General features: G+C 50.6%; 1 protein-coding gene across 1 annotated transcript; it reads left to right on the top strand.

Annotated features, from left to right (window-relative positions):
• The first annotated feature begins 411 nt into the window (after positions 1–411).
• On the top strand, positions 412–10,994 carry Pgf (placental growth factor). Its single transcript, NM_053595.2, has 7 exons — positions 412–781; positions 1,889–1,928; positions 5,982–6,178; positions 6,411–6,490; positions 8,298–8,327; positions 8,417–8,476; positions 10,209–10,994. Exons 1-7 carry the CDS (start codon positions 716–718, stop codon positions 10,210–10,212), a joined length of 477 nt encoding a protein of 158 aa, NP_446047.1. The 5' UTR covers positions 412–715; the 3' UTR covers positions 10,213–10,994.
• Positions 10,995–22,724: the final 11,730 nt, after the last annotated feature.

Here is a 22,724-nt window from a genome sequence, read left to right as displayed (position 1 = left end):
GGGGTTGTATGGGGACAGCACTGGTCGTGAAGGGCCACAGCAAGATGCTGCCTTCTTAGGACTGCAGTCCCTGCGGAAGCCACTAAAGTATCCAGCCATCTCCAGGGCAGATGTTGGACGTCCGCATCTGGAAGCTCTAGAAGAGCCAGGTGCAATCTTGGCCGTCGCTGCGGGCTGACCCCGGGGCAAGCTAACGCCTAGCTTCCAGGGGCCTAGAGATCTGCACCCGCAGCGCCCCTTCGGCGCCCTGCGGGGGTCACGCGCACTCAGGTCTCACCGCCAACCGAGCTCTCAGCGCTCCGAGCTGCTCCTGGGGCCTCGGGCTCAGTGGGCGGGGCAGGCTGCAGCCCCGCCCCATGCACAGCCTTGAAAACCAGCGGCCGACTAGCTTCAGTTCATAGGGAAGCTGCAGTCTGAGAAGGAAACTGCGTCTTCAGACTTCTGCTCACCCACGAGAGGAGCTAGGGTCATTGGACACCTGAGACCCTTTCACATCTCTCCAACTCACCGGGACGCTCCTCACTAGTTTCCTCAGCCACAGCCCTACCTGTGAGCTCCGGACTTTCCCGGCTTCCAGTGGATGCTCAGGCAGACTGCAGAGACTCAGGACAGCAGTGAACGGGACACCCATCTCCTCCCCTATCAGCGTCTCCTCCTAGGAGGACGGGCATGGTGATTTTGCCTTGAAGGACCTTGGCTCTGGACGTCTGAGAAGATGCTGGCCATGAAGCTGTTCACTTGCTTCTTGCAGGTCCTAGCTGGGTTGGCTGTGCACTCCCAGGTAAGAACCTGGCCTGGCTTCCTCTTGACCATCTCATCCCAGCCATAGAAACAGGGGCTATGGTCTTAAATTACAGACTCACTTTAGAGAGCAGCTTCTGCTAGGATGCCCACATATTTCCCAGGGGCTGGGCTGGACCTCAGGGAGGAGACCTCTGGCTGGGCTGTCCCCAATTCCTGGGGGCTGTCTTAGTGGGGGCAGGGAAGCCACAGGGAATGAAGGAGGTTTCCTGTCTGGCCCCTGGAGCCCTAGTGGCTTTGCAAAAACCATCCTTCCACTAATCCTACTCAGTTCCCTGGCCCTGTGGTCAGGGTTGTGGCCCCATGACCAACCAGGCGCCCCCAGGACCTCTGACCTGGCCTAGTGGGGAAGGAGCTGTAGCTAAAGAAGCTTGTGGTGGGGAGATGAGGCCCTTCCCCCACCACTGCTCCAGTTGAGCAGGGGGCTCTTGGGTGGGCTTCAGATAGGACAAGGGATCCCGCCATGCCCTTCCTCCTGGTGGGTGTCAGAAGGTCCTGAGTGCAGGGCCTGGGGAAGCGAGCAGGGCCCTTTTCCCAGGAGCTGGGTGAGTCTGGCTGCGAGCCAGATTGGGCAGCAAAATCCTGACAAAGCCAATGCATTCCCTTCCTGCTGCACTGCCCGCTGCACTGCCCACTGCCCTGAGAGCCCTCAGCCCCAGCCCAGGAGTGGGTGGGTTGTACAGTCCCCCTTGCCGAGCAGCCAGGCCATCATCCTGCTTGCTGCAGTGTTCGCTCGAGGTGTAACGTTACTGGCAGGCAACACCAGCTCCTGGCGCCGCCTTCTCCAGCCCCTGAGCTCCCACCAGCTGATCACCTCCCCCTGGGCTCTGGCACCCAGCCAAGGCGGGCTGTAGTAGGCCCAGCAGGGCTGGCCTGGGGGCTGGGTAGAAGAGAGACCCCACAGGATTACAAGCACTCTGGAACCCCAGAAACCTCCTCCTACCCTTTTCCAACTGAAGAAACTGAGGCCAGAGAGTCAGGTGGTTTTTAGCGGCAGATGGGGAGGAAGGAGCTCAGGGTGGGCTCAAAGAGCTGAGCCCCAAGAAGATGCTCCCTCCTCACAGCTCCACCTTTGTGTCCACCGCAGGGGGCCCTGTCTGCTGGGAACAACTCAACAGAAATGGAAGGTAAGCCAACCAGGCCAGCTATGCAAGCTGAGCCCCTCTCTTCTTTCCTCTTGAGCCCCAGCAGAGGAGAAGGGATTGGTCTGAAGGGTGGGAACAGGCCGATAGCAAGCTGGAGAGGGTCTGTAAGCTAGATATCATGGCTGAAGCCCAAGAGTTCACCTCTTGTGACCCCGCAGCCTAGAGAGGTGCAGTCATGGGTTAGGGTCACCAAGCACACAGAAAGCGCAGGACGTGATGGCTAGGGTTCTTCCAGCTGGCTGAGGGCCCCTGCCCAGCATGCAGTAAGGTGCAGATGGAGTCTTGGTGAACAGGATTTGTGTTGAGTGCCAGAGGCCAGACTGGAGTCTGGGAGCTGGATATCATAGGAAAGCAGTCAAGGGGCTTGGTCAGGACGAAGAGTCCTCCCTACCATTCCAACCCTGGTGGAGCTGTGCAGCGCTGACCAGGCCTTTCCATTGATTACAAACAGGCGGGCTCTGTCACACCCTCCCTGGCCCTTTCACTCTCTGCCCTGGGTTGTGTCAAGACATAATCTTCAAAGGGCAGTGGGACCTTTGCCAAAGAGAGGAGCGCGCCGAAGGCAGGGAGGGAGATCATTCCAGGCCCTTTCTCCTTCTCCCTTCCTGCTTCTCAGAGACGTGGATGATGGCCACATACCATTTCGAGGTTTCTGACAGCACGGGAGAGAGGAAGGATGTACTTGTAGCAGTGTCCTCATAGGCACAGATAATAGCTGGATTGCTTTTTGGGGCTGGGAACTGCCTGCTCTCTTGTCTATTCACCAGCCCCCTGGGAGCAGCCCCTCTTCTGCCTGCTCTCACATCTGAAGCCCAGACCACTGGGCTTCTACCACTGGGTAGAGAGGTAGCTGCCTCAGCTTTAGGAACTTGCCCGTTTTCTGAGCCCTCCGGAACTGGCACAGTGTTATGCTCCCCCGGATCTGAGGAGGGTCGTATCTCCCACCCCTACACCATATCCATTATTGAGGACTTTTGTATGTAGAGCAGGCACCAGCTTTCAAAGATGTCTCAGCCTCTGTTTTTTCATCTGTAAAATGGGAGAGCTCAACTAAGTTCTTGAAATCAAAGACTCTTTTCTAACATTGTGAGATCCTGAGTCCTTGGAAGAAACGTGAATGTATATTACTTCCCAAGATCCTGGGTGAGAAAACTTGGAGGTATACATTCAGAATGTAGGTCAGCTCACCCGTAATCCTAACAGGCAAGCGGGCCTGCGGTGTGGATGAGGAAACACCAGCTATTCAAATCTGGTATTACCATCCGCTCCTGCCAACACCAGAGTCAGAGGCAGTGTGGTACAGCCGTGGGCATCAATTTTTTACTACTGTTCTCAGATCTAGGGATGGGCATGCTCTGTTACTTGGCCTGACCATAGACTGTGAAGGAGGAAGGTCCCCGTGTGTCACAGATGATGTACATGAGGCTTGGGGAGGGAGGGGGAAGGGGAGGCGAGCCCCAGAAAGCAGTCAAAGCTCTATGCAGTCTTCAGTGTATCCGGCAAAGCCGGCAAACTCAGCTCCAGGCCTCCCGGCTGCACAGGAGCTGAAGAGGCCTGAGGAAAGTATCACTTGTGGCAGGCTGGCTGCGTGCCTTGCCAGTGAGGAGGACACCAGCTAGGCCCCAGCTGGTAGCCAGTGGCTACTGCACAGGCCTTTCCAGAAGCTTTCCATCAGGATAAAACAGTCTTCTTCTTGGGGTTCTTCCATGCTGTGTAGCATGCAGCTGAGGACAGATGACAGCTCACTCACAGGGCTAGACAGGTAGCTGAGGAACCCATTCTGGCCCCCACAGAGGCCCTCAGAGGAAGGACCAGTTCTAGCAGGAGCAACTTCCCAGGCCTCTCACCACCCGTTTCCTACCCAGAAGAAGTTTGAGGTTAGTGGAAGTTCTCTTTGAAGGAACAGGGCACAGTGCTGTCCTAAGGAACGTTTCCTGCATCAGGGAACCAGAGATCTCACCTCACCCTTTACCTGCTTTTATTTCTCCTCTTCACCCAGACAGGGCAGCTCCAGGGATCAACTTCCCTATTTCCAGACATCAGCTCAGCTCTTTCTTTGCCTTCCTAGGATGCTAAAAAAAACGGGTCTCGGGATTTGGGGAGGGTCGTGGAATCCAAGATGTTTAGGATGTGGGATAGGAGATTGGGTGCTGGTCGGGGGGCTAGGCCCCCTTCACTGCTGCCCCTCCCTAGCAGCTAAGCCTTTCTGTGATACTTTGTAGCTGACTGCTCCTCTCCCTTATTTATGTTTCCACGGCAGAGATTAAATGTTAGTAGTGGTTTGATGTTCAAGAAGGCTTCAGACTAAACACGAAGCTCTCGACACTGGGGAAAGGGAGGTGGCCTCTGACCCATGTTGCAAAAGCAGGCTTTCCCTGCCTGGCTTTTCCCACTTGGATCCAGGGAGAGTGTCCAGTGGCCTAGAAAAGTAGTGTCAGAGGGTCTCCACATCCCCCTGCAGCCCCTGGTCTAACCCAAGTACCTTCAAAGCAGAGCAGGATGGGATGAAACACCAGACGCCTAGACAAGTACGGTTTATTGCCTCTGAGGCCGCTCCGCCAGCTCCACATGGATGAACCGCCTCTTGGGTATTTTCCACCAGTTTGCAGCCTTTCCCAAGGGCCTCTGCTATGTCTGAAGTTTATTTTTCTTCTGAGATTACCCGGAGACACATATCCTCACAGGATCTGTGAGATGGACTTTGGCCCCCTCTGCCTCTTAGGAAGGACCATGGAAGTGAGGATCTGCTAGGGAAGTCCACAGCTCTCTGTTAAGGTGAAAAGACTTGTAGGAAACCCAGGTCCCAAGTCTTCCATGAGCTGAGGATGGTCGTTAGATGTGGTACAGGCTGACCCAGGCATGGTCTCAAGGCTGACCAGGGCTGGGGCTACAGGGCACTGAATCACAGACAGTCTGTCAGGGCATAGGTGACCTTAGCAACCATCTATTCCCGGCCTGCCTCTCTCTCCGAAGGGCAGGAAACCGATATACCTGGAGTGGCTAAGTGACCTCGCCAAGGTCATTCAGCCAGTATAGGAACTGAAGCCAGATGGTCTGGTGTCAGCTGCTCCCTGAGAGCCTGTGTTGGAGTCCCTGGTACCAGGCTACCCCCTGAAGGAACAGTGCCTTTGGGGGGATTTCAGAGCAGTCCCCCAGAGATTCCACTACCACTACCAGGCTGTCACAGGGATCGGGAATGTTCCTGGTAATCCTGGGCCAATTGTCACCTCATCTGTCAGGAGTCACTTGGCCTGTGTTTACTGGGGTCAGCTCCTGTGCTCCCAGAGCCTCACTTTGGCTCCAGCAGAGATAAGAAGCACTAGAGATGGAGGATTGAGCCGGGGACCCAAGCTATGCTCCAGAAAGGAGCACCACTCCTGGGGGATAGCTGGAGAAGCCTTCAGGGAGGAGTGGGGGCTGAGTGTGTAGGCATGCAGTCTCCCTGGACCATGCAGATCCAGACTGCAAAAGTGCAGTCAATACTGATATGTCTTGGCTCCCTCAAGCGTGATGGGACCCCATAGACACGAGGCTGGACCATATGGATGGGGCATGCTCTTGGCTGAAGGGGAGTTACACTGAGTGGGGCAGGACACAAGGAAGCCATAATGGGGTTGCGGCAGAGGCCAAGGGAAGGCTAGTATACTGTATACTATATGCTTCCTGGTATACTGTTTCCAGCAAGTTCTCCAAGGCTCAGGAAGCACTAGGTCAGGTGGAGAAAGACCCACAAGCTTGAGGAGTGACCACAGCATAGTCGTCAAAGCTCTAAGGAAGACTTGGAACCAGCGAGAAAGACAGATTGAGAAGCTGGGACCTTGAGAGTTTCTGCTCCATTGGAATCTGAGCCCCGAAGAGCTGAGAGGCCAGCAGCAGCTAAGGCATCTCAGAGTGAAGGCAGCAATACTTCAGAGCAGAGGGACCCAGATAGGGCCAGGGGTTTTATGGAAGAAGTGAACTTTGTGTGAACTGAACCCGAGAGCCAAGCCTGGGACATCCCTGCTGACTTGACCTGGCCCTTCTGTCTTCCCGTAGTGGTGCCTTTCAATGAAGTGTGGGGCCGCAGCTACTGCCGGCCAATGGAGAAGCTGGTGTACATTGCAGATGAACACCCTAATGAAGTGTCTCATATATTCAGTCCGTCATGTGTCCTTCTGAGTCGCTGTAGTGGCTGCTGTGGTGACGAGGGTCTGCACTGTGTGGCGCTAAAGACAGCCAACATCACTATGCAGGTAAGGAAGGTCTCCCCACACGTCACCGCCTGCCCATAGCCCACCATATCCAGATGCCCACAGAACCTCTAGAAATTACCCAGATAGGGACAGAGGCAGGCCAGGGACCTACAATGGGAACCAAACTCCAAGCCAGGGTCCCTTACTCCAGAACAGCCTTCTTGAGCCCCCATCCCAACTCTGAGCTCCTCACTGGCTCCTTACTGGGTATGAACTTTCTATTCCCCCGCAGATCTTAAAGATTCCCCCCAATCGGGATCCACATTCCTACGTGGAGATGACATTCTCTCAGGATGTGCTCTGCGAATGCAGGTAAGTCCTAGGTGGGCAGCAGGGACAGACCCTGTGCACTTAGATCCTGGGCCTTAGCAGATCTTCGCCAGGCCCCTGGGAAAAGGAAGGCTGCCAGCCTGCGGCAGGCTGCATTTGTTTCCCTAAGCAAGTGGTCCCGGGGAGATGCTTTTCATTTAATACTCCCTGCGAGCCAACTCACCCTGAGGAGCTGGCCCCAGCAGCTGGAACACAGCTGCCAAGATATCACAGTAGAAAAGGAAGTCTCTCCTAGATTTGCAGAGCCCCGGCACTTGTCACACAACTGCCACAGGTCCTTGGAACTGGTTTCTATAGACGAAGGTATTACTGTGCTTGATTCTGGACCACACTGCCTGCCCATTGGGGGTGGGTGTGGGCAAACTGGATCAAGAAGAATACAGCACAAAACCCTTGTAGAAGGAAAGGGACAGATAAAGGAGGTATGGCGGTGTCTTTAGAGTTGCAGCACACTGCTAACGGTCCCTGGGAGCTCTGGCTAACACTTAGCCTTGCTGTCTGTTCCTCGGGCTCTTGGCCCACTTGTTGCTAGGAACAGCAGCCCAGAGTGCCATCCAGGTCCAGGAAACATGAGAGGTTTGGTGCTTCTCTGTGTCATGGACAAGGCACCAGATTAGAGGTCGGGAGCCTAGACTGGAGCGGGAAGAAGGGGGAGAGGACCACCTTCCACTTGTGTTTACTCAATGCTCACTCATGCCACACCCTGGCCTAAGTGCCTGGGATACAGTGGTAAGCAAGAGAGCAAGGTCGGCCGCGCGTTTGTGGCCACAGATTGCACAGATGAGGCAGGCGAGCCAGGCTCTGTGCAGCTCTGTGTTTCGCTGCACTAGCCAGCGTGGAAGAGGGTTCTAGATTTGGATCTGGCCTGTCTCACTCCTGCTGCCTTTCTTGGCAGTCACCAAGTCTCCATAGCCACAGTTAGCTACACTGCCCGGCTCTGCCTAGGACTCTAGCTGCCCTCTTTGAACCTGAGCCCTGGCTCCAGGCCCTCTCTACTATGCCAGTATTAGAGGCCTTGACTCAACCTGTTCACTTCCAGCCAGACACCAACAGTTCAGCCAGGACTCCCTCCTTGCCCCCTCCCCCAGTGACCTTCACCTCTATATCACCTTTACTTCAACTTGCCCATCTGCTTAGAAGTAGGGAAAGTGGGCCAGCTTAGGACAACATACATTCAGGGCCCGTGCGGCCCCTCCTGCCTGGAACCCTGTTCTTGGGAACTCTTGAAGAGATCTCTTTCCAGCAGGCCAGGCAACAGGGACACCTTTCTTTTTACTTCTGGGCCAAGAGCCACGGCCCCAGAAGGCAGAGCTGGGACATGCCTGGAGACTGTGAAGCAGGCTCCCTGCTGTTGCCACGGTGGGGCGGGGCTAAGCCCAGGCGGTAGCTGGTAGTCACTATTGCCCTGTCTACAGTCTTGTTCATCATTTACTCTCTTGTGGGACTCCCAGAAGGCACCCCAGAAGGAACGGGAAACTGAACAGGGAAAAGGTAAAATAGCAGAGAGCAGAGTCAAAAGATCCCAGGTTTGATGCCAAGAGGCTAGGGCGAGCAGAAACATGTGATGAAAAGCCCCAGGGGCAAACTTGGACCTCTCGGGATTGCCCGGACCTAGGGTAATGTTAGCGCAAGCCCCGGCGCCCCTGCCACAGCTTCTTCACCAGCTCCGTGCTGCCCCCTAGTGGCGCTGGAGCAACCGCGTTACCAGGACCTAGGAACTCTGGGGGAAGTGGGTGTTAGCAGGAAACATCCATTTACCCTTCTCCCCTGCATCTTTCTGTTTCCCTAGGCCTATTCTGGAGACGACAAAGGCAGAAAGGTAAGTGTACTGCTCGGGGAGATTGTCGGACCTGCCAGTCGCTGTCTTAGCACCAGGAGCCCCATGTACTGATGCTTGACTTATTGCAGGAGGAAAACCAAGGGGAAGAGGAAGCAAAGCAAAACCCCACAGACTGAGGAACCCCACCTGTGAGTATGCTGAGCCTAAGGGGTGGGTGGGGGAGCTGCCCTGGCAGCACGAAGCAATGGCCAGAGAGGGGTGTGAGGCAAAGCTGGGATGAGGTCTTGGGGCAAGAACAGGGAATCCATGTCTTGTAAGGTCTAAGGTGCATTGAGGGAATTTAGTTTTTGTCCCTTATCTCTTTGTGGCCTTAAGCAAATCACGTTCCTTGTAAATCGATGGGGCTGGGAATACAGCAAGCAATGGGCTATTGCAGGTCGTCACCAAGCACTGCTGAGTGCCAGGCACCTGAGTGACAACCCCCTGCCCTGTTCTTCCAGGGTATGCCTTTTGCTACATAGTTGGCCACTTCTAGGCATCCCGGGGGCAGGTGCAGTGTGCTGCTCTCAAATTCCCAGGCCAGTGTCTTCCTCTGTCTTTGGATCCTTCCCTCCCCCTCCTCTCTCCCTTCCATGCCCATCCTTGCTTCACCTTGGGGGGCAGCAGGCTGGAGTCCCAGGTTACAGAGTAACTAACTGGTGGAGCTGGAAGACAGGGATCAGGGAAGGAACCCTCCTACTTGGGAACCAAGGGAGCCAGAGCTGAAGGTTCCACACACGTAGATCAAGTGCCACTATGCCGTCCCTCAGATACGGGTCTTCAGGGGTCTTGTTCAGGTATCGCCTGAAAGAATTTCAACAGCTCCTGGGGCTCCTGCTTAATTTTAGGTTGGCCTTGCCTTGAACATTTGGGGTTTTTCTTTGTTTTGTTTTGTTTTTTTTTTTCTTTTAGATAGGATGCTATGTAGTCCAAGCTGGTTTTAAACTCACAGCAATCCTGCCTCACATGCCACTGTGAACCTTTTCTCTTTCTTCCCTTCTTTCTAATTTCTAAAATTATTTATTTATTTTGGTTTGTCGAGACAGGATTAGTCTGTGTGAGGCCCTGGCTGTTTTGGAGCTCACTCTGTAGACCAGGCTGGCCTCACAGAGATTCACCTGCCTCAGCCTCCTGAGCGCGGGACTAACGGCGTGCGCCACCACTGCTGGGCTCTTCTTTACCTTTGAAAATCATATTAGCAAAAGCTGGGTTTGGAACACCTAATCCTTCTCAAGGGGGAAGAGCAGGTGTAGCGAGGACAGCTGCCTCTGGCGCTCCCTCACCCAAAGTTTAATCAAATGTCCGAGGAGGCTGAGGACTGATTCCTTTAAAAACACCCCCCCCCCTTTTTTTTGCCTTGGAGTGGGGATGTAGCGCAGCGGTAGGGAGCTGGCTTACCATGTGTAAGACCCGAGCTCAACCCTCAGCGCCACAAAACACCTAGTAAAAAAAAAAAAGTACGAACAACAAAACCACTCCCGCCAAGTCTGTCTGAAGATTGCTGTCTTGGGATGGGTAACTAGAGTCACTGTTACGGAATGCCAGATTGGTTTCAGATGTCTCTGCTACTGAACGACTGTGTGATCTCAGGCAAGTTTCTTAATTTCTCTGGGCCTGAGCTCTGCCTCTGTGAAAGAGAAACACTCCTGTGGGGTGTTGCGAAGGGCGAAGGAGACAGTGCCTGGCACAAAACTGGGCACCTAAGCAGGTGCTTGGCAAGGGAGATGCGTGCTTCCTGGTCTGAGTATGAGCAGGCTTCCCGGGGTGCTGTTTCTTCCTGTTGTTTCTTGTCCCTCTGGGCCCAGCCCTCTCTGTAGGAGGGGACCTCGTCCTCCACAGCACCCTGTTCTCCCTGACTCGTCTGTGTTTGTTCTCTGGCAGGTGATGCTGTTTCCCGGAGGTAACCAGCCACTCAGAGGAGAGACCCACACCCAGCTCATATATTTATTACCGTCACCCTCTCAGAACCCTCCCTGCTGGTACCTACCCTCTATTTATTAGCCAACTCGTCCCTGCTGAATGACTTGCTCCCTCCAAGATAAGGGGCATGGAAGGACAAGACCCTCAGGAATTCAGTGCCTTAAAACAGAACGTGAGAGAAAGGAAGAAGCCAGCCACGGTTCCGTGGGAGCTTCCTTCGGCTTGGGAAGAAGCAAGACACGGACATGGCCGTACTAGGGATAAGCCACACCCCAGAGGCCCTGGGTCTCCAGGGAACTGGAGAAGAAAAGAGGAGACCCAGAGCCTGCCTTGGTCCTCTGTTCCACCCAGACAGCAGCTCCGGCCCTGGCTGCATTGAAGACATGTGGAGGGGACCCAGTCTACTGTATCCTGGAGATCAGGACGGGATATTTGGCTCTGGAGGACAGAGCTCGCCTGTGGGCTTTGCCTGTCAGCCTAGAAGTTCACGCTTCACCCTTTGCAAAGCACCACCAAGCTGTCCCCTCTCTGGGACACAGGCAGAGTGGCCCGGGGCTGAACAGAGGGCAGGCTGCATGAGGAGTACTAGCCCATGGACTTTGACCACTGCAAGTCTGGGCCATGTGCACAGCTATGAAAAGCGAACCAATTCCTGGAGGGCCCTTGCAGCCCACCAGTTGTCTCTTCCGGGACTGTCTAACTGCCAAGCCAGATTCTCTTGAATAAAGCATTCTAGTCTGGAACCAACATGTCTAGGATATATGTCTTCCAGAGCCGTAGGGGGCAAGCAGAACGTGGAGGCAAGGCAGATAAGAGGGTGTGGTAGAGGCAGAGCCAGGCTTCGATTCCTCATCTCAGAAAGCCTTCTCAGGTTGTGAGGGGACATGTCATGGGTGACATCATATATGTTCCCCTTTGACAGCTGGGGAAACTGAGGCCAGAGAAAGCAGAATGTGCGATGCAGGGATAAGGGAGCACTGGGCTGAGAGTTAGGCCAACCTTATCCCAGATTTGCCAAGTGACGCTGAGTTTCCCTGCATTCACGCTTGGATAGACCTCTCCAGCTTTGACGCTGGTAAAAGAAACCTGCTACTGTCTCAGTGGCCCTGGATGGTCTTCAGAGACTGTCTCCACAGAAACTATTTCAGGAATAGCTCCGGAGGACACCCTGCCCCAAACATATAGTCTCAACTCTAAAAGTTGGGGACAGATCTGGCTCGAGCCTCCTCTACGCTCCTCTAAGCCCCATCAAACACAAGAACAGGGCCTTGTTTTTCTAACCCAAGGCCAACCACACCCAGCCTGGAGCACAGACTCTGGGTAGCCAATAAATGGGTTTCCCAGGGTCCTCAGTCCCTAGGACACACTGTCCTAGGCTTGCTGAAGCATGATGTCCTCTTACGACTTGGGCCTCTGAATACCTGGATCTGTGGCCAACTTCTTCCTTCTGCCCCTCAACTTCTTCACCTTCCTTTCGGGGGTGGGGAGGGATGTATTCCTTCTTTGAGTCCAAACCATTTTCTAGCAGACACCTAGCTGCTCCTGACCCGTGAGGTGGTGTGGGTACATTTTTGTGGTGTGTGCTCGCTGGTGGAAGAGCCCTACTGTATCTCTCGACATTGAAACACACAAGAGCTCAGGGACAGAAAGGAGCTTGCCTATAGGCTAGTGGTTCTTAACCTTCCCAATGCTGCGACCCTCGAATCCAGTTCCATGGAAAGTCATTTTCATTGCTACTTCATAGCTATAATTTTGCTACCGAGTGGTGTTAGTGCACCCTAAGTGCTTTCCGATGGCCGTAACCCACAGGTTGAGAAGCACTGCTATAGCTTTGAGTGGAGACCATGATGATGAACAGGGCAGAGGGGCTCTAAGCAGGCAGCTGCCTTCCACTTCTCTATTCATGGAGGCTTGGGGCCCTGGAGGAGAGTCCGGGGTTCGGTCAGCATGTGTTCCTGGCTCGGGATCAGAGAGGGTGTGGGCTGGCCCCAGAGGACTCAGCAGCTAAAGAAATGACCTTCTTACTTCTCTCTTCAGCTGCAGCTGTTCAAAGACATTGTCTTTGGCTTCATTCTCTGAGGGAAGCAGCCTCCCCTCTCCCCCTCAGGCCTCTGGATGGGCCCTGAGGACCCCAACCCCACCCAGAGCATCAGGTCCCAGCCAGGCCAGCAACCTCTGCAGTAACCTAGACAGAGAGCGGGGTAGTTCCTGGGTTAGAAGAAGAAACCCTTGTCCTTGGCCAGGGTGTTCACTGCAGGAACAATTAGGGAAGGAACATGGTGATGATACATTTGACCAAACTGCTGGTCCTTTCGGGTCACCTGGGTCCCCCAGGGACCTGTGTAATGGGCTTGTCACTCATTGGTGGAATACCATTGAGTCATAGGCTCTGAGCAGCCTGGGGAAAGCAGCATGCATTCCCTTCCCTGGGCTCTCCTTCCACAGAGAGTTGTGTGTTAGAGGCTACAGGGACTCGTTTTAATTGCTCAAATTGATGACTGGACTCAAAGCTAAGGAAAAGGGGGGCTCTTGAGCACCCAAGATTCTAAAGCAAGAAACAATTTGGAGCCAGAAACACTTACCTAAGAGACTCATTAGGGACTTGAAGGGGATGGGGAGGAATCTGGTGAGATGGTACAGCAGTTAAGAGCACACAGGCTGCTCTCCCAGAGGACCCGAGTCCCAGCACCACACTCAACAACTCACAACTGTCTGTAACTCCAGTTCGAGGAAATCTAACACCCTCTTCTGGTTTTTTCAGGGACCTGGCACCCATGCAGTACACAAACATACATGGGCAAAAGATTCATACTCAGATAGATAGATAGATAGATAGATAGATAGATAGATAGATAGATAGATAGATGATAGATAAATAGATGATAGATTGATAGATGATAGATAGATAGACAGATGATAGATAAATGATAGACAGATGGTAGATGATAGATAGATAGATGATAGACAGATGATAGATGATAGATAGATAGACAGATAGATAGATGGATAGATAGATGATAGATAGATAGATGATAGACAGATGATAGATAGATGATAGATAGATAGATGATAGATTGATAGATGATAGATAGATAGACAGATGATAGATAAATGATAGACAGATATAGATGATAGGTAGATAGATGATAGACAGATATAGATGATAGATAGATAGATAGATGATAGATTGATAGATGATAGATAGATAGACAGATGATAGATAAATGATAGACAGATATAGATGATAGATAGATAGATAAATGATAGACAGATGATAGATGATAGATAGATAGATAGATGATAGATAGACAGATAGATAGATAGATGGATAGATAGATGATAGATAGATAGATGATAGACAGATGATAGATAGATAGATAGATGATAGATTGATAGATGATAGATAGACAGATGATAGATAGATGATAGACAGATATAGATGATAGATAGATAGATAGATGATAGATAGATAGATGATAGATAGATAGATAGATAGATAGATAGATAGATAGATAGATAGATAGATAAAAGGTGGGGAGCAGAGACAGAGAGATACTTTAAGAGGGGTTAGCAAGATGGCTCATCAAGTAAAGTTGCTTATCTTGAAAATGTGGTGTCTTAGGGTTTCTACTGCTGTGAAGACATGACCATGGCAACTCTTATGAAATAAAATATTTAATTGGGGCTGGTTTACAGTGTCAGATGTCTAGTTCATTATCACCATAGCAGCAGGCAGGCAGACATGGTTCTGGAGAAAGGGCTGAAAGTTCTGCATCTTGATCTGCAGGTGGCAGGAAACTGTCTCACTGGGCATGGCTCGAGCATAACTGAGACCTGAAAACCCACCTCCATGGGACACACTTCCTCCAACAAGGCCACACCTCCTAATAGTGCCACTTCCTGTGAGCCAAACATTCAAATACATGAGTCTATGGGGGCCACTCCTATTCAAGCCACCGAACTTGGTGACCTGAGTTCAATCCTTGGAACCCACAAAAGAGTGGAGAGAATTAACTAATCCCACTAAGTTGTCTTGGAGCCTCCACACGTGTGTTCTGTGGCACATGTGCCACACACATATACATATACATCATGCATGTGCACACACTTATGATGATAATAACAACAGTAGAAATAATAAATATTTAAATTTGAAGTTTTCAATTTAAAGTTGAAGGCCAGTTGAAGCTGGTCAGGTAGAACACACCTGTAATTCTGGCACTCTGGAAACCAAGGTAGGAGAATCGAGAGTTCAATGTCAACCTGAGCCACACAGTAAGATTCTGTCAAAATTAAATGGAAGGAAGGAAGGAAGGAAAGAAGGGAGGAAGGGTTGTGCCTCTCCAAAGTGCAGCTGTGGAACATCCACCGGGGGGGACACTTCAGCTCCCTCCCTCTGCCCTCTCTGCTCTGCTTTGACCCAGACAGTGATTCTTATCCCAGTTTCCAAGGCCATTGGTATTCCACCTCAGTTTCTTGGAACTCTGCGCTCTTATGGCGTTAGCCATCTTGAGGCCACCATGTAGAAGGAAGCTCAGACTGACCATAGAGATGGGGAGCAGAGGGAAACGGCCAGCTGACCCCAAGCTCCTCTGTCTCCATCCATCATGGCCATCTCGGCGGATGCTCAGGACGGTGGATAAAGGGCTCGGTGGTTAAGACCATATTCTGCTCTTGCACAGGACCTGAGTTCAAGTCCTAAAACCCACCTTGGGTGGCTCACTACTGCCTGAAATTCCAGGCCACAAGGATACAAGGCACTGGAGTGAACAGACCCACACATATGCACATAATTGCAAGGAAGGTTATAGGGCAGATTGAACAGGAAAGGGCACTTGTTGCTCTTGCAGGGGACTCATGTTCTGGTCCATCTTCTCATCTCTGCAAGCACCAGGCAAGAAGGAAGGAAGGAAGGAAGGAAGGAAGGAAGGAAGGAAGGAAGGAAGGAAGGAAGGAAGGAGGGAAGGAAGGAAGGAGGGAAGGAAGGAAGGAAGACAGGCATATAATCAAAGCATCCATACATGAAAGACAAAACAAAATTTTAAAAAATTATTTTTATATGCGTTGGTGTTTTGCCTGCATTTATATCTGTGTGCCCATGCAAGATTCCCTGGAACTGGACTTACAGGCAGTTGTGGGCTGCCATGTGGATGCTGGGAATTGAACCTGGGTCCTATGAAAGAGCAGCCAGTGCTCTTAACAGATGAGCTATCTCTCCAGTCCCTAAACAAACCTTTTTTTAAAAAAAAAAAAAAGAAAGAAAGAAAGAAAAAAGAAAGAAAGAAAGAAAAATTAGAAAGGCGTTTATAAGACTCCACTGAGGGCCCAGACTCACAAAGCAAAGACAAGCTGTTCCCACCACGTCCTGCTTCCCTTCCTAACTGCTGGAATCAGGAGACTCCACAACAGCAGATTGTTTTAGAGCAGTTTGTTCTGTAACAGTAACAGGACAGAAACACAGAAAGGGCAAAGGGGACAGTGTTTGAGGGAGATGCTGTAGACCAGGCCACAGGAAGCCTCACTATGGAGGGGACATTCACAGCAGTTATGACATTATGGTCATATAAAGATCAGAGACAAGGGTGCTCCAAACTGAGGATGTCACCAACGAGGTTAGGAAAGAGTCCAAGATGGCTGGAGCATGATGGGTGAATGGGTGAAGGAGGAAGAGAGGAAGTCTTCAAGAGCCAGACCTTCACCCTGAAGGCAGGGTAGGGAGTCTGAAGTTTGGTATAATGTGACAGGAAACCACTGAAGGGTGTCAAGCCATAGAAGAAAACAACACTGCATACCTTTTTTTTTTTTTTCCTTTTGGATGCAAGGTCTCTCTACACAGTCCCGACTGTTTTGGAATTCACTCTGTAGACCAGGCTGGCCTTGAACTCACAGAGATCAGGCTGCTCTACCTCTTGAGTGCTGGGATTAAAAATGTGCACCACTACCATCAGCTGCCCAGCTATGACTGGGTACCATTGTGAAAGATCACTCTACCTGTTTCTTGGAAAACACTGGACACAATTAGGATAGGTGGTTCTAGTAAGAGGGACAGGGTACAAAGAGACGTAGGGCCTTCCTGCTTGTGTTGTCTCTCCTACTGCCTCCTGAGCATCAGCTGAGTGCTAGGAACAGGTGTTTTGGAGTAGATGGACTGGTGACAGAACAAGATGTCTGAGCAAATGCCCTCCTACTTCCCCACATGCGAAAGGGAATTCCATTCTGAAAGAATTTAGGAGGCCAGAGAGAGGTCATAGCCGAGAGGCTAAGCTAGGAGCTACCTAGGAGTTACAGAGAGAAAGCAATTGAGGAGTGTTGCTGGGAGTAGAGGAAGAGTTGTTGGGAGTTTTGTCAAGGAACCTTCAATGATGAAGAACAACTTGGATCATGAAAGAAGGGCTTTGGGAACACAGTGCTGTGCTCCCCTGTATGCTAGTGGGATTCGAGAGTCTACTCAACCAGGTACCACACAGAGGCTAAGCCCAGCAGGGTCACAGAGAGGAAGGTGAGATACGGTCTCTGCCCTTAGAATCGTTGTTAAAGAATCTTTGTTGAAGAGCTGGCTCGGTAGTTAAGAGCACTTGCTATTCCTGATAGAATTCAGCATCCACACGGGGACTCACAGCCATCCTTACCTCCAGCTCTAGGGAATTACTTGCCATCTTCTGGCTTCCCTGGGCACCAGATATGCATATGGTGCACTCAGGCTTACACATAAAATAAAAATTCCATTTTTTAAAACTTAAAGAATATTTATTAAAATTATATTTACATTAACACTATAGTCATATTAATATTTGTTTAAAGGACTGAGGGTATACTCAGGGGTAGGACACTTGTCTGGCACACAGAACGTCCAAGTCCAGTTCTCAGTACTAGGGGAAAATTTTAGTCAAAGGAATAAGATTATAATTGGAGGGGAGGGAGAACTGGTGACACTTAAGTTGTTCCTTAAAGAACAGGCACATCATGGATCAGATGTGGTGGCATGAACACTAAGGAGGATGAGGCAGGAGTATTGTGAGTTCAAGACCAGCCTGGACAACATAGTCATACCCTATTTCAACAAATAAAACAATACAAACAAACAAGAAAGAAAAAGCAAATCGCCCCTCCCCCTCCCACTCCCACTCCCCCTCCCCCACCTTCAGCCCCACTTGTGATGAACTGTTGATGGACTTGGGAAAGTCATGGTTTGACAGCATCCATTCTCAAGTAGTTCTGGGGCTGGTGAGGCGGGAGTCACTGATATTTTTAAACAAACAAACGCTACACAGGCCTTAAAAAAAATTATGAATTTCCCCCTCCTTGTTATACAGATACAAACTCTGAGGCTTGGGTTGTCAAAAGCTATGTAAATTGAGTGAACCAGAATTTTCAAATTTCCCAGGAAAGACTGAGATGGGATGGAATCCCCTCCCCCCCCCCCTTGTTATACAAATACAGACTCTGAGGCTTGGGTTGTCAAAAGCTATGTAAATTGAGTGAACCAGAATTTTCAAATTTCCCAGGAAGGACGGCGATGGGATGGAATCCAGACCTGAAGCTGATGCTTCTTGTTCCTCCAGACAGCACCTCCTCCATAGGAGGAGGAGAGAACTGTGCTCCCTCTGGAGGAGCTAGCCAAACCATCTGTGAGGTGTGCCTGGGTGGGTCAACAGAAAAGGCCTTCCCACAAACTCGGGTGGGAAATCAAGGCTCCAGACGGGGCAGTGGCAGGGCCAAGTCTTGGTGTGGAAAGATGGCTGTCTGTCAGTAACAAATCTTAACAGCTGTTTTTCTGGAGAAGCCGAGCCCCTCCCTTTCCTGAGGGAAGCCCGAAGGCCCCCTCCCATGACTTTGGACTGAGGTAAATGAGGCCCCACCTCAAAGACTCCGGGCCAAAAAGATGGTGTTTCTGGTCCCTGTTGCCATGGAAAACATCAGATGGCCAGCAGGCTGGGAAGGGGTCAAGGCATCCTCATTGAATTAGATTATGGGATGTCACCTGGATGGCAGGTGAGACACTGTATGGCCCCTCTGTAAAGCTGTTCAGTGCAGGAGACCCATGCTTTGTCTTTCCCTGCTCCCATTTTTGTGGCCCTACCCTTTCATGCCTCAGCCAGGGCCACCCAACACCATAAGGCCACTGAAGTAACAGGATCCTCAGACTTCTGAGCCCACATTGATAGTGGTAAGAAGCATGGTAGCCCAGCAGGGATCTGAGGTGTAGCCTGAGGTAAACCCCCTATGGGGTTAGCCCATTTCTCAGCACCATCAGAGGGTCCCTGAAGCCTGTGGACTCTTCTCACTTGCTAGAAGTCCCAGAGGGGTGAGATCAGCTCCAGAAATTCTTTCCCCAGCGTCTTGGAGGGTCAGAAACTGACAGCTGGCTACGGCTGGCTGCCACACAGACATCGAAGCCACAGCCTGAAGAAGCAGAGCCAGGCCCAGCAGGCTGGGATTCACATGTAGTGTCCTGCCTCCCTCCCCCGTTCATCAGGGCCAGGGCTGTGGGGTTATGGAGTTCACATTTGGTAGATGGGGCGGGACACAGCTAGAACTTCTTAAATCCTAGAACAGTGCTTCCAGAAAACCTGGAAACACAACCTCTCATCCCACAGAAAGCTGAGGAATCCTGAGAACCCTTCTCATGTCAGAATATCTAGGGGGCCCTGGGTGTCCTTGGCTCCTTCTTGAGAGAGAAGCCCTGGCTAGTGGAAATAAACTCCACTGAAGTCACACAGTGACAGGGATGTGGTGGCTCACGCCTGTAATCCCAGCACTAGAGAGACAGAGACAGGAGGATCTCTGTGAGTGTGAGTCAGCCTGATCTACAAGGTGAGTTCCAAGATAGCCAGGACAACATAGGGAGACTCTGTTTCAAAAAGAAAAAGATCCACAGTGCTTCACTGTGACTCCATGTTTCTAGGAATGGAGACTTTTCTGCTCCTCACTTTGCTTCCCCATGAGGATATAAAACCTAATACCCTTAAGAAAGCCTAATCATCGTGTGGCTATGATAACAGGTATCTCTTAGGACAGATTATAAACCTGATTAACATGGCCACTTGGTCCAGTACTGAGGCTCCAAATACTCACACTTGGTTTGTAACAGCCTCATGCCTCTGACAATAACACTTAGCAACAGCCTACTCCACTGGCCGAGCCCCTGGGGTCAAAGAACAGGCGGTTAAAGTTGGCTCCTTCCTGAACACTGTCCTCTCCCCAAACCCCCTACAATAAATAGTCCATCTATATTTTCACTTTCCGGAGTTTCTGTTACTTAGAATTGCAAAATATAAAGTGGAAAATTTCAGAAATAAACAACCCTTAATTTAGGCTGTTCTTGGTAGTGTGATGAAATCCCTGGCTGTCATGCACTACCCCACCCGAGATGTGCACCGTCCCTTTCTTCAGTGTATCCACGCTGTATGTGCTACCCTCCCCGTTAGTCACTGCAGTTCTACCATGGTGGTGTCACGGTGCTTATATGTGCTTTGGTACTAGGCAGGCTTTCAGACATCTGCTGGGAGTTACCCCATGGGGGGAAGGGGGATACTCTACTCTTCGGAGACGCTGTGCCTCGCCAGTACTGCTCTCCCTTGCTTAAGCAGCAGCAAATGCCTCTTGTTCCACATAATTGGCGGTGATATCTTCTTTCAATATTCTCCTCCAAAAATCTTCCCTCCGGTCTACCACGATTTCTTCCAAAATCCAAAGAGCAAGCAGCAAAATTCATCTTATTCATGTTAAGGCTGCAGACAACAATTATTCCCCAAGCCTACCTTTTCCTTTTTCTACCCTCTCCACCAGAACCCTGCTCAATCCTGGCAGAACGACTGTGGCCCATCCTCCTCTGTCCCCGTGTAGGTCACATACAGGACAAACAAACATCGCCTTCAACCTCTTCAGACAAAGCAGGTCCAGCCTCTTGTCATAGATTTTATGAGGATGTTTCATGATAAAAGACCCCTCTCTTACCCATTGTCATCCCCAGGTGAAGACAGAGAAGAAGCCAGAGGTGGGAAGTCCTCCCAAATCTTCTTAGCTTAAGACCCAGATGAAAGCGAGATCCACGGTGGTTTATTTCGCCATACTTAATCTGGAGACTGGAGAGATGGCTCAGTGGTTAGGAACACTGGTTGCTCAGCACCCACCCAAACATCAGCTCCCAGCCCTCTGTAACTCCACATCGAGGGAATCGGAGGCCTCTTTGTTGCTCCCAGGTGCGTATGTGGTGCCCTTAAATACATGCAGGCAAAACACTCATACACATAAAATAAAAATAAACAAAACCTTAAACACCATCTGGTGTGGGTTGTTTCGAATAACATTATCTATCTCCTATGACACTATTAAGAAAGCTGCGATGGGCATACTTATAAGACAGCTCTTTGTGTGCAGAAATCTCTTACTTCATAAAAACAGCAAGGGCCATGAAAATCAAAGGCATCTTTCTAGTGCACAATCTCCATCCGGTTGTTCAGTACAATAAAACCTTCTCTGTCACTCACAAATCATATCCAACGCAGGTCATGCTCGGAGGAAAGAGATCTTACACACTGCTATTTCCCAGAGATCTAGGCTGTCTGCTCCTAAGCTCACTCTGGTGGGAGGAAGGAGAAAGATGAATTATCCACTGGCTTTTGAAGTTCCCACCCTAAATTACCACATGCTTCATCCCTGAGCACTTCAAAGCAAGTTCTATGACTCAGCCCAACTTGCAAAGGGGTGGGGAAGTATGATCCTACTTCAAGCCAGGATGACGGACTGTGGGAACGCTTCTAAGTTACATATGGGGTTTGCTCTGTGCCTGGAAGATAACCCATTATCAAGTTAAGAAGAAAATCCGGGAGCTTCGCTTAGAGCTTGTGAAGAAGGGTTTGACTCTTTCAGGAAGTGGTGCTAATGTCAGTCAGTGACTTCGTGCCTTCTGTCTGGTCAGCAGATGCCATGCTCCCCCTTACTTTATACCGGGCATTCCTTCCTATCTTGTCTCTGTCCAGAGCCACCTTCTCCATGGCCCTCCTCAATTGCATTCCCTCGTTATTTCTTCTTAAGCTTTAGAGCCCACTCATCCACGCATCCCCTCGACAACATTTCTTGAGTGATCCTGTGTGACATATGCTGTGCTTGGCATTTTGGGTACAGCAGTGAACAAAAGCCCCTGTCCAGAGGGGAAAAGAAACAGGCACAGAGAAAGATGCGAGTAGAGTACAGGCCATGCTATTGGTTTAGGGTAGAGAAGGGAGAGAGGGAGAGAGAGAGACAGAGAGAGAGAGAGAGAGAGAGACAGAGAGAGACAGAGAGAGAGAGAGACAGAGAGAGACAGAGAGACACAGAGACAGAGAGACACAGAGACACAGAGAGAGAGACAGAGACAGAGAGACACAGAGACAGAGAGAAAGAGACAGACAGACAGACAGACAGACAGAGACACAGAGAGACAAAGGGAGATAGAGAGAAGAGAATGGGAGAGGGAGACGGTCTCAGACTCGGAAGAAAAGCATTTCAGGACACACACTCAGAAAGAGAAGAGCTAGTCAGATTTCTAAAGAAGACGATTCTAGAAGGGGGCAGCTGCAGGGTAGGGGCTCCAGGGTAAGAGATGCTTGTTATGATCAGGAGCTGAAGTTGGGTGGGTGAGGTCAATAAGGGAGGAAAATTAGGAAGGGCAGTGAAGGAAGTTCTTGGGAGTCACAGGAAGCCCCGAGTACATCTTGGAGCTAGATGGAAACTCTCGCAGATGTGAGCAAGGAGGGACAGAATCTGACTAGTGCTTGGAGAGGCTTCCCAGGATGGCAGTGCCCATTGCATTCAGGAAAGAGTAGAAAGAGAAGGATGAGGTGAGGAGTCTTCTAGCACAGCCTGGCTCTGATTTGTGAGCTTTAATATGGGCAAGTCTTATGGTTATTTATTTTATGTGTATGTCTGTTTACCATGGATACGTCTGATGCCCTTAGAGACCAGAGCAATTAGACCCTTGGGAGCTGCCTTGTAGGTGCTGGGAACGGAGAATCGAACCTGAGTCTTCTGGAAGGGCAGCAAGTGCTCTTGACCACTGGTCCATCTCTGCAGCTTCCAATTTATTTACGTTTTTGAAAAGTAAATTAATACAACTAGGCAAGGTAACTTAAGCCTGTAATATCAACTTTCAAGAGTCAGGAGAGGGGTTGGGGATTTAGCTCAGTGGTAGAGCACTTGCCTAGGAAGCACAAGGCCCTGGGTTCGTTCCCCAGCTCCGAAAAAAAGAACCAAAAAAAAAAAAAAAAAAAGAGTCAGGAGAGACAATAAACTGGAAACTAACTTGGACAACACAGGGAAATCCTGCTTTAAAAGCAAAGACTGGAAACAGTGAGTTGGTTCAGGGTGGGAATGTCGCCTGCTGCCAAACATGGCTGTCTGAGCTGTGTGATCCCTGGACCTGTGAGGTAGAAGGAGAGAACTGACTCCTGTAAGTTGTCCTCTGCACTCCATATGTGTCATGACGCACGCGCACAT

The sequence above is a fragment of the Rattus norvegicus genome, chromosome 6, assembly GCF_036323735.1.
Source record: "Rattus norvegicus strain BN/NHsdMcwi chromosome 6, GRCr8, whole genome shotgun sequence".
Lineage (NCBI taxonomy): Eukaryota > Metazoa > Chordata > Mammalia > Rodentia > Muridae > Rattus > Rattus norvegicus.
Note: the sequence above shows the minus strand (reverse complement) of the source record. Positions and strands in the feature narration are given on the sequence as shown.

Excerpts from the sequence above, each read along its gene's own strand:
- Pgf (NM_053595.2), top strand. The coding sequence starts at position 716 with ATGCTGGCCATGAAGCTGTTCACTTGCTTCTTGCAGGTCCTAGCTGGG. Across the intron at positions 6,179-6,410 it reads CAGCCAACATCACTATGCAG|ATCTTAAAGATTCCCCCCAA; the intron begins GTAAGGAAGGTC and ends ATTCCCCCGCAG. Across the intron at positions 8,328-8,416 it reads GAGACGACAAAGGCAGAAAG|GAGGAAAACCAAGGGGAAGA; the intron begins GTAAGTGTACTG and ends GACTTATTGCAG.